The sequence below is a fragment of the Ornithorhynchus anatinus genome, chromosome 5 (genome assembly GCF_004115215.2).
Source record: "Ornithorhynchus anatinus isolate Pmale09 chromosome 5, mOrnAna1.pri.v4, whole genome shotgun sequence".
NCBI classification, from domain to species: Eukaryota; Metazoa; Chordata; class Mammalia; order Monotremata; family Ornithorhynchidae; genus Ornithorhynchus; species Ornithorhynchus anatinus.
In genome coordinates, this window is record NC_041732.1 from 4,945,189 (window position 1) to 4,956,204 (window position 11,016).

General features: G+C 57.2%; 1 protein-coding gene across 1 annotated transcript; it reads left to right on the forward strand.

The window, feature by feature from the left end:
• The first annotated feature begins 2,412 nt into the window (after positions 1 to 2,412).
• On the forward strand, positions 2,413 to 8,003 carry HAS1 (hyaluronan synthase 1). Its single transcript, XM_029066284.2, has 4 exons — positions 2,413 to 3,121; positions 3,953 to 4,178; positions 6,326 to 6,458; positions 7,328 to 8,003. Exons 1-4 carry the CDS (start codon positions 2,414 to 2,416, stop codon positions 8,001 to 8,003), a joined length of 1,743 nt encoding a protein of 580 aa, XP_028922117.1. The 5' UTR covers position 2,413.
• Positions 8,004 to 11,016: the final 3,013 nt, after the last annotated feature.

An 11,016-nucleotide genomic window follows, 5' to 3' on the forward strand; every position in this document is an offset into this window, starting at 1 on the left:
CGGCGTCGGGGGCGTTGGATCGGGAGGTTTGGATCGGGCGAGAGCCTTCTCCTCTTCGGCCCTTCCCGCTCCGGATTTCCCCGGCCAAACTCCACCGGATGCGATTCCCTGAAATTCAGCTGCCTGGGGTGTGGGGCGAGGTCGGGGACTGGGACGGCCTGGCACCTGGGTCTTGGTGGGATTAGGAGCCGCCAGGAGCAGGGGCTGAGTCATCGTAGGACCCCGAGGCCCCCGGTCTGTGACTCAGTTTCCCCCCTTCCATCTCCCCTCCCTCATCCCGTTATCCCTTGGGCCCCTCCCCAGGGAGTTGGAGCCTCATGAGTTCATGTCTAAGTACCCTGCGGGCCTCCACCCTGTCCAAACTGGGTCATACCAAATCAGCAGCTGGTGAGAGGTCCTGCTGGGCACTGCCCAACCCTCCACCCAGCCCCCCGAGCCCCCTGGCCTCTATCCTCCCCCCCAAAACACACACACTTCTCGGTGGAGGGTCCGGGAAGGGATGGGGAGGGAGAGCTGAGAGGAAAAGAGAGGGGGGAGGCGAGGGGAGGAGGAGGAGGAAGGAAGGGGAGGAAGGGAGAGAGGAGAAGGAGCAAGACAAGGGAGAGCCAAAAAGGAAAGGAAGAAAAATGAAGATAATAAAACTGAGCTGGAGAGAAGAGAGGACGGATGAGGGGAGCAGGGGCAGAAGGTGTTGCTGGGACAGAGAAGAGATGCAAGCGGAGGGAGAGAAATGAAGGGCTGAAGAAGGAAAGGAGGGAGGAAGAGGACAAAAAGGCTGGGAAGGGAAAGGAAGGGAGGGAAAGAGGGCAGGGGCTGGTGGGACAGAGGGAAGAGGAGAGGGAAGGGACAAGGGAAAGGGGGAGGGGGTGCACAAGGAATCAGCAGAGAAAGAAGTGGGGGGAGGAGATGGGAAGGAGGAGACGGGGAAGCGGGAAGCGGGTGGAGACCTGCCATGACCTCACAGCCGGCAGGGAGGGCCAGTCCAGCGGTGACGTCTCCCCTTCCCCACCCTCCTCTCTTCACCCCCCCCCCCAATCCCCACCCCCACATTGAGCTTCAAATGCCCCCCCGGCCCCCGGCCTGGGGCAGAGCAAGCAACAAGGAGAAGACGGGGACATAAGGCCAGAGAGAAGAGAGACAAAAAGGTCAGGACCCTGGGTGTGTGTGGGTAAGTGTGTCTTCTTTTTCATTTTTTTAATGGAATGCGTTAAGCGCTATGTACCAGGCACTGTAGTAAGTAATGAATGAGGTAGATACAAGATAATAGGGTTGGACACAGCCCCTGTGCCACGTGAGGCTCACAGTCTTAATCCCCACTTTACAGATGAGGGAACTGAGGCCCAGAGAAGTGAAGTGAGTTGCCCAAGGTCACCCGGCAGGCACGTGGCGGAGCAGGGATTAAGACCCATGACCTTCTAACTCCCACGCTCGTCCTCTATACACTAAGCCATGCTGCTTCTCCCTGTCTGTGTCACTGTGAGTCTGGGTTCAGCTGGGTTGGTGAATCTGAGTGGGACTGTCCTTTCCTCTGAATTGGTGCGAACGAATGCTGTGCTTCTAGATGAGGTTGTCTTCGTGTGTCCGTGAGTATTTGTGTCCATCTGTCTCCGGAGAGGCGTAATTGTCTGTCTCCAGGGTTATAATAATAATGATAATAATAATAACGATAATAGCCCTGGAGACAGACAAATACGCATCAACAATAATAATAGTATTTGCCGAGCACTTACTATGTGCCAAGGGCCGGAATAGATACATGATAATTGGATTGGAAATAGTCTCTATCCCACACGGTGCTCACTGACTCTGAGGAAAAGGGGGCAGGGAGAGAGAGCGGGTATCTCAACTCCATTTTATAGATGAGGGAACTGAGGCCCAGAGAGGTTAAGCAGCTTGCCCAAGGTCACACAGCTGTCCAGTGGCAGAGCTGGAACTAGAAAGGAGGTTTGACTCCCAGTCCTGAGCTCTATCCACAAGGCCATGCTGCTTCTCCCCTATGAGTGTGTGTGGATGTGTGGCAGTCTCACTGAGGGCAACTGGAGTGAATGAGCTGACTGCAGTGGAAAGGATGGAGGTTAGACTCTGGAGAGGACTCCCCAGTAGTCCGGAATGGAAGACATAGAACGGGATGGGAGAAGGGAGGTTGGACAGGAGAAACAGGGGAGACTGGAAAGTCTCCTTCCCAGGAGATGACTCCAAATGGGAAAGCCCCCTGCCCGGGAGGGGCATAGAGATGGAGGGATGGCCAAAATGACCCGATCCAGGGTCGCCCAGGGTGAGGAGGGATGGATGGGGTCGGGCGGGCCGGCCGCGGATAGCTGGGGGAAGGGGCAGGGGGAGAGGAGGAAGCTCCAGCCTGGCCCCGGGACTCTAATCAGCTCCCGGCCCCTTCCCTCTGCAGCCCCCAAGCAGGATGGACCCCTCCAAGACCCGCTCCGGCCGCTGCTCTGGCCCCATCCGCCGCGTCCTCACCATCTCCTTCGCCCTCCTCATCCTGGTGGTCCTGGGCTGGGCCTACGCGGCCGGGGTCCAGCTGGCCCGGGACCGGCACGGCCTCTTCGCCTTCGGCCTCTACGGCACCTTCCTGTCGGCACACCTCCTGGCCCAGAGCCTGTTCGCCTACCTGGAGCTGCGGGCAGCCCGGGGGGCCTCTCGGAGGCCCTGCAGCTACAGCCGGACGGTGGCACTGACCATCTCGGCCTACCAGGAGGATCCGGCCTACCTGCGGGAGTGCCTGCTCTCTGCCCGCGGCCTCCTCTACCCCCGGGACCGGCTCCGGGTCATCATGGTGGTGGACGGGAACCGGGCCGAGGACCTGTACATGGTGGACATGTTCCGGGAGATCTTCGCCGCCGAGGACGCCGCTACCTACATCTGGGATGGCAACTACCACCAGGCCTGGGAGCCCGGCCCGGCGGCGGACCCCGGGGCCACCGACGGTGACGGAGCCCTCGGGGACGGGGCCTATCGGGAAGTAGAGGCGGAGGACCCGGGGCGGCTGGCGGTGGAGGCGCTGGTGCGGAGCCGGCGCTGCGTGTGCGTGGCCCAGCGCTGGGGCGGCAAGCGTGAAGTCATGTACACGGCCTTCCGTGCTCTCGGGGACTCCGTGGATTACGTGCAGGTGAGCGGGGTGTCGGGCCGGGCAGGGCGGGAGGCAGGCCGTCAGTCGGTCGATCGATAGAACTTATTGAGCGTTTACAGTGTGCAGAGCACTGCACTAAGCACATGGGAGAGTACAACAATAAGCAGACACGTTCCCTGGCCACATCGAGCTTACAGTCTAGAGTTGGGGACAGATATTAATAGAAATAAATAAATGACAGATATGGATGTATGTGCCGTGGGGCTGGGAGAGAGGATGAATAAAGGGAGCAAGTCAGGGAGATGCAGAAGAGGATGGGAGAAGAGGAAAAGGGGACTTAGTCAATCGTGTCTATTGAGCGCTTACTGTGTTCAGAGCACTGTACTAAGCACTTGGGAGAGGACAACATAACAGACACGTTCCCTGTCCGCAACGAGCTTATAGTCTAAAGGGGAGACAGACATGAGTATAAATAAATTACGGATATGGTCATAAGTGCAGTGGGGCTGGGAGCCGGGACGAATAAAGGGAGCAAATCACGGTGATGCAGAAGGGAGTGGAAGAAAAGGAAAAGAGGGCTTAGTCAGGGAAGGCCTCTTGGAGGAGATGGGCCTTCAATAAGACTTCGAAGGCGGGAAGAGTAATGGTCTGTCGGGTATGAAGAGGGAGGGCATGCCAGGCCAGAGGCAGGATGTGGGCGAGAGGTAGGAGGTAAAATAGATGAGATTGAGGTACAGTGAGAAGGTTGGCGCTGGAGGAGCGAAGTGGGTAGGCTGGGTTGAAGTAGGAGAGCAGCGCCCCCGACCAGGCCCAGGCTCTGTGACCCCCAAGTCTCCCGGGGCTCTGAGCCGGCCCTCCCTCCTCACCTAGGTGTGTGACTCGGACACGCGGCTGGATCCCCGGGCGCTGCTGGAGCTGGTGCGGGTCCTGGAGGGCGACGCGGAGGTGGGGGCCGTCGGCGGTGACGTCCGGATCCTCAATGCCGGCGACTCCTGGATCAGCTTCCTCAGTTCCCTCCGTTACTGGGTGGCCTTCAACGTGGAACGGGCCTGCCAATCCTATTTCCGCTGCGTCTCCTGCATCAGCGGACCCCTCGGTGAGTCGCCCGGATCCGGGGATGGAGGGAACGGTCCTCGGGGAGCGGGAGGAGGCCGATGCGTGGAGGGATTGGGGTTAGGGGGTACACACACACACACACACACACACACACACACACACACACACAGAGTAATATAATAATAATGATAATAATATAATTGTAATAATAATTATTATTATTATGCTATTTATTAAGCACTTACTATGTTCCAGGCACTTTTCTAAGAGATGGGGTAGCTACAAGGTAATCGGGTTGGACACAGTCCCTGTCCCACATAGGGCTCACAGTCTTACACCCCCATGAGGGAATTAAGGCACAGAGAAGTTGTTTGCCTAAGGTCACACAGCAGACAAGTGGCAGAGCCGGGATTAGAACCCATTCATTCAATAGTATTTATTGAGCGCTTACTAAGTGCAGAGCACTGTACTAAGCGCTTGGAATGTACAAATCGGCAACAGATAGAGACAGTCCCTGCCCTTTGACGGGCTTACAGTCTAATCGGTGACCTTCCGACTCCCAGGCCTGTGCTCTATCCATTACGCCATGCTGCTTACTCTCCCAAGCACTTAATACCGTGCTCTGCACACAGTAGAAGCTCAGTAAATACCACTGACTGACTCACTCACTCACTCACTCACATACACAGGGCTAGGTGGGGGAGATGGAGCGGTGAATAAGGTCGATTTCACAAAGGGCAGTGAGCCCAGTGTGGGGGAGGCTAATAAGTAAGTCTCCGCTCAGTTTCCGGGGGCGGGGGGGCAATCTCGTTCTTAGGGAGGGCTCTGCTTCCTCTCCTGAGTTCCTAAACACCGACAGATATGGAGACCTACGGTCGTGAGAACCCAAAAGTTAAGCTGTCTAAGGCTGTGGTATCTAGATAGCCTCGACGGACATGCAGCCTTCCTTTAAATATGAAATAATAATAGCATTTGTTAAGCACTTACTATGTGCCGAGCAACGTTCTAAGCGCCGACCACTATTCTAAGCGCTGGAAACTAGACGGCCTCGGCAGATACTCGGCCTTACCCTAAATTCGGTAACCAGACAACCTCGGTAGGGATGCAGTCTTACCTTAAATCCAATAGGCAGACAGTCTCGGCAGGCACGAAGCAATCCTTTAGAAAGGGTTCTTAGAAAGCTTCAGCACTCCCTCAACCTTCTCTTAAATAAAGTACTTAGTCTGAGCAGACACTCGGCCTTACCTTAAATACGATATCTAGACAGCTTCAGCAAGCACACAGCCATCCTGAAGGCTGCCTACAGTACTTAAATAAGGTATCCGCATTCTCGCAGCCTCCTCTTGAATACGGTACTTAGTCTTATTCGTTCATTCGGTCATATTTATTGAGCCCTTACTGTGTGCAGAGCACTGAACTAAGTTCTTGGGAGAGGACAATATTCGTGGTTATAGACACAGCCTCGGCAGACGTTCTGCCTTCCCCTAAATACGGTTCCTAGGCAGCCTCAGCAGACATGCGGCCTCACTCTAAAAACGGTACCTAGATAGCTTTGTCAGGCACGCAGCCATCCTTTAAGTATGGTACTTGGGGAGCTTCGGCACTTCCGCGGCCTTCCCTTGAATATGGTCGTCTCAGGAGACGGTCAGCCTTCCCCTAAATACGGTACCTAGACAGCCTCAGCAGTGATGCAGCCAGACCTTAAATTCGATATCTGGTCAGCCCGGCACACAGCCATCCTGTCGTTGCCTGCGGTACTTAAATAGGGTACTTAGCTTCAGCACTCCCACAGCCTTCTCTTAAATACGGTAGTCGTAGCTGACGCTCTGTCTTATCCTAAATGCGGTACCTAAGAAGCCTCGTCAGACACGCAGCCTTACTCAGAATACGGTACCTAGGCAGCCTTAGCAGTCAGGCTAAATACGATTTATAGTCAGTCTTGTCAGACACGCAGCCTTACTCTATGGTAACTAGACCTCCTTGGCGGATGCACAGCCTTACCCTAAATACGGTATATGGAGAGCCTCGGGGAGCACGCAGCCATCCTTCGAGTACGGTCCTTAGAGAGCTTCAGCGGTCCCGCAGTCTTCCCTTAAATACGATACTTAGTCTCAGCAGACTCTCAGCCTTACCCCGAAAACGGTACCTAGACAACTTAGAGAGGCTCCTCCGTCTCCTCCTCCACAGGTCTCTACAGGAACGACCTCCTGCAGCAATTCCTCGAGTCCTGGTATAACCAGAAGTTCCTGGGGACACACTGCACCTTCGGAGATGACCGGCACCTGACCAACCGACTCCTGAGCATGGGCTATGCCACCAAGTGAGGGCACCAAGAGGGTCCCGGGTCGATCGGGGCGGCGGCAGGATTGGGGATAGTGGAAAGAGCACGGGCCTGTGAGTCAGGAGTCCTGGGTTCTAATTCTGACTCTGCCTCTTGACTGCTGTAATAATAATAATAATAATAATGTTGGTATTTGTTAAGAGCTTACTATGTGCAGAGCACTGTTCTAAGCACTGGAGTAGATAGTAATCAGGTTGTCCCACTTGAGGCTCACAGACTTAATCCCCATTTTACAGATGAGGTCACTGAGGCACAGAGAAGTTAAATGACTCGCCCACAGTCACACAGCTGACAAGCGGCAGAGCTGGGATGTGTGACCTTGGGGCTCAGTTATCTGTCACCTTATCTGAAAAGGGGGATTTATGTGGGCCCTGGACTGTGTTCAGCCTGATTATTTAGTATCTACCCTAGCGTTTAATACAGTGCCTGGCACGTAGTCAGTACAGAGTAAGTAGGAAGCCGCATGGCCTAGTATATAGAGCATGGGCCCGGGAGTCAGAAGGACCCGAGTACTAATTCCCAGTTCCGCCACGTGTCTGCTGCATGACCTCGGGCAAGCCACTTCACTTCTCTGTGCCTCAGTTACCTCATCTGCAAAAAGGGGGTTGAGACCGTGAGCCCGATGCGGTACACAGACGGTGTCCAACCTTACTAGCTTGTATCTACCTCGGCTCTTAGTAGAGTGCCTGGCACATAGTAAGTGCATGACAGATTTTTTTTTTTTTAAAAAAGACCAGGAGCACCAAGAGGGAGCTGGCGTGGAGGAAGGCACCGTGGAGGAAGGCGTCTGGGGGAGCCCCGCTGACTTCCACTCTCTGACTCTTCCTTCCCTTCTCCCGCCCCCCCAGGTACACCCCGCTGTCACGCTGCTACTCGGAGACGCCGTCCAGCTTCCTCCGCTGGCTGAGCCAGCAGACCCGCTGGTCCAAGTCCTTCTTTCGCGAGTGGCTGTACAATGCCCTGTGGTGGCACCGGCACGCGCTCTGGATGGCCTACGAGGCGGTGGTGTCGGGCCTCTTCCCCTTCCTGGTGGCGGCCACGGTGCTGCGGCTCTTCTACTCGGGGACGCTGTGGGCGGCGCTCTGGGTGCTGCTGTGCATCCAGGCCGTGGCCGCCCTCAAGGCCGCCTACGCGGCCTGGCTGCGCGGGGCCCCCCGCATGCTCCTGCTCTCGCTCTACGCCCTCCTCTACATGGGCGGCCTGCTGCCCGCCAAGTTCCTGGCCCTGGTCACCATGAACCAGAGCGGTTGGGGCACCTCCGGCCGGCGGCAGCTGGTGGGGAACTCTCTGCCCCTGGTGCCGCTGGCCGTATGGGGCGGCCTGCTGCTCGGGGGGCTGGGGGTCACGGCGGCCCGGGAGTGGAGGGCCGACTGGGGGGCCGAGGCCAAGAGGGCCGAAGCCCGGTACCTGGCGGCCGGGGCCGGGGCCTACGCGGCCTACTGGACCGTCATGGTGGCCCTGTACTGGGGCTGGGTGAAGAGGGGGTGCAGGCGGCGGGCGGGTGCCTACAGGGTGCAGGTGTGAGGGTGGGGCCTCCAGGGCAGGCGGAGGGAGGGAGCGTGGGGGCAGGATGCCTGGGGCCCGGAGCGGGGTCCCGCGTTGACCCCCAGCAAGGGTAAAAGGGGGGGGAGGAGGGTATTTATTTGCGCGGGGATCGAAGTATTTAATTGTCCGGAGCCGTTTCCCATGGGAGGAAACACCGTATGGTCTAGACGCATTAAAGAGATTTTATTTATTTTCCATCAGGTCCCCGGCTTGTCCCGCGCCGGGCCGCCGGGGACGGAGGGGGAGGAAAGGGGCGGAAAAGATCGGCGCGGGGAGGTCGGGGGGGCTGAGAGGGTTGAGGGGAGGTCTGAGGTTCGGGACTGAGATCGAGGGGAGTTTGCGGGGGACCAAGGGAGGCAGGGTGGAGGTGACGGGGGAGGCCTGAGGGACGGGGATCGGATGGGCGGGAGTTTGGAAGTGGAGCTTGGAGGGAGAGCTGAAGAGGGACGATGACGCCGGTGTTTGTTAATAATAATGATAATGGTGGTATTTGTTAAGGGTTTACTATGTGCAGAGCACCGTTCTAAGCTCTGGGGGAGATACAAGGTAATCAGGGTGTCCCAGGTGGGGCTCCCAGGCTTCATCCCCATTTTCCAGATGAGGTCACTGAGGCACCGAGAAGTGAAGTGACTTGCCCCAAGTCACCCAGCTGACAAGCGGCGGAGTCGGGATTAGAACCATCACCTCTGAGTCCCAAGCCCGGGCTCTTGTCACTGAGCCAAGCTGTTAAGCCCTTACCGCGGGTCAGGCACTGTTCTAAGCGCCGGGGCCGATCTGAGCTCAGTCCCTCTCTCCCATGGAGCTCACGGTCTTACTCCCTGTTTTCCAGAGGAGGGAACTGAGGCCCGGAGCATTTAAGTGATTCGCTGCGGGGATGTGGCTGATAGGGTGGGGGATTTGAGGGGCGAAGGGCGGGGGGTGGGGAGGGGGGTCGTTCCCTGGGCGACGGGCGGTTTGGGTGGGGGCGGGCGGCAGCTGTCACTTCCCGGCAGCAGGTTGGACCCGGCCCCGGGGAGTCAGGCGGGGGTGGGGTCGGGAGGTCAGCAGTGACCGGGGCCGGGCGGGGAGAGGGGCGGGACGAGGGGCGGGACGAGGCCCCCCGCCGTCCCGGGGACCAAGGACCGGCCGCGCCGCCGCCCAGCCTCGCGGCATTCATTCACTCATCCATTCGGTAGTATTTATTGAGCGCTTACTATGTGCAGAGCACCAAGCGCTTGGATGGACAATTCGGCATCAGCTAGAGACCATCCCTGCCCAACGACGGGCTCCCAGTCTAATCGGGGGAGACAGGCGGACAAAAACAAGACCACATCATCACGATAAATAGAATCAAGGGGCTGGACACCTCGTTAACAAGATAAATAGGGTAATAAAAACATGTACAAATGAGCACAGTGCTGAGGGGAGGAGGAGGGAGGGGGGAGGAGCAGAGGGAAAGCTGAGGGGAGGGGAAGAGGGGAAGTGGGAGGGAGCGGAGGGAGGAGGGGGAGCAGAGAGGGAGCAGAGGGAAAAGGGGGTAGCTCACTGTGGGAAGGCCTCTTGGAGGAGGTGAGCCCTCAGTAGGGCTCTGAAGAGGGGAACAGAATGAGTTTGGCGGAGGTGAGGAGGGAGGGCCTTCCGGGACAGCGGGAGGACGAGGGCCAGAGGTCGACGGCGGGACGGGCGTGAACGGGGGACGGTGAGGAGGTGAGCGGCAGAAGAGCGGAGCCTACGGGGTGGGCGGTAGAAAGAGAGAAGGGAGGTGAGGTAGGAGGGGGCAAGGGGATGGACAGCCTTGTAGCCTACAGTGAGAAGTTTTTGTTTCGTGCGGAGGTCGATGGGCAACCACTGGAGGTTTTTAAGGAGGGAAGTGACAGGCCCAGAGCGTTTCTGCAAGAAGATGAGCCGGGCAGCGGAATGAAGAATGGACTGGAGTGGGGAGAGACAGGAGGAAAGGAGGTCAGAGGGAAGGCTGACGGAATAATCCAGCCGGGATACGATGAGAGCTTGTACCAATAAAATAGTCGTTTGGATGGAGAGGAAAGGGTGGATCTTGGCGATATTGCACTCCCGGATCTCGCCGGTAGGGGGCGCCGCGGGCAGGCTGGTCAGCCCCGGGGCCGAGTTCACCGGACAATTCATTCATTCAGTCATTCATTCAGTCATTCATTCGTCTTTATTCAGCATTTACTGTGTGCAGAGCATCGTACTAAGCGCTCGGGAAAGTACGGCATTTATTGTTATAGACACATTCCCTGGCCACAGTGACCTTACAGTCTAGAGGGGGAGACACTCATTCACAGAAATAAATAAATGAGAGAGATGGGCATAAGTGCTGTGGGGGTGGGAGGGGGATGTACAAAGACAGCAACGAGCCCGAGGGGTGGTGGGGACCGGTGGGGGGAGGTGGGGGGCTTGGAGGCCACCTCAGCCCTCCTTTCCGAAGGGCTCTGATGGTCACGGTGGGCCCCCGGAGGGGAGGATGCTCAGCCTCGCTCCTCCGGCAGCAGGGAAAAGACGGAGGAGAGGGTGGAAACCCATTGTTGGGTAGGGATTGTCTCTATCTGTTGCCGAATTGTTCTTTCCAAGCGCTTAGTCCAGTGTTCTGCACACAGTGAGCGCTCGATAAATTCATTCATTTATTCAATCGTATTTATTGAGCGCTTACTGTGTGCAGAGCATTGGACTAAGCGCTTGGGAAGTACAATTCGCTAACAGATAGAGACAAGAGAGACAATAGAGACAGTGCTCTGCACACAGTAAGCGCTCAGTAAGTACGATGGAGTTGATTAATGAATGAATTAATTAGAACCCACATCCTCCGTCTCCCAAGCCCGTGCTCTTTCCACTAAGCCATGCTGCTTCTCAACACCTGACACCTTCGGGGCTGTGGGACTAATAGCACGGGGAGGGGGTCCCCTTCCGTCCATCCCCCCTCCCTCCTCCTGGGCTGAACCCCTTCTCCCCTCCCCCGCTTTTTAGCTCGGCAGACAGGTCAGACTGGGACCAAACG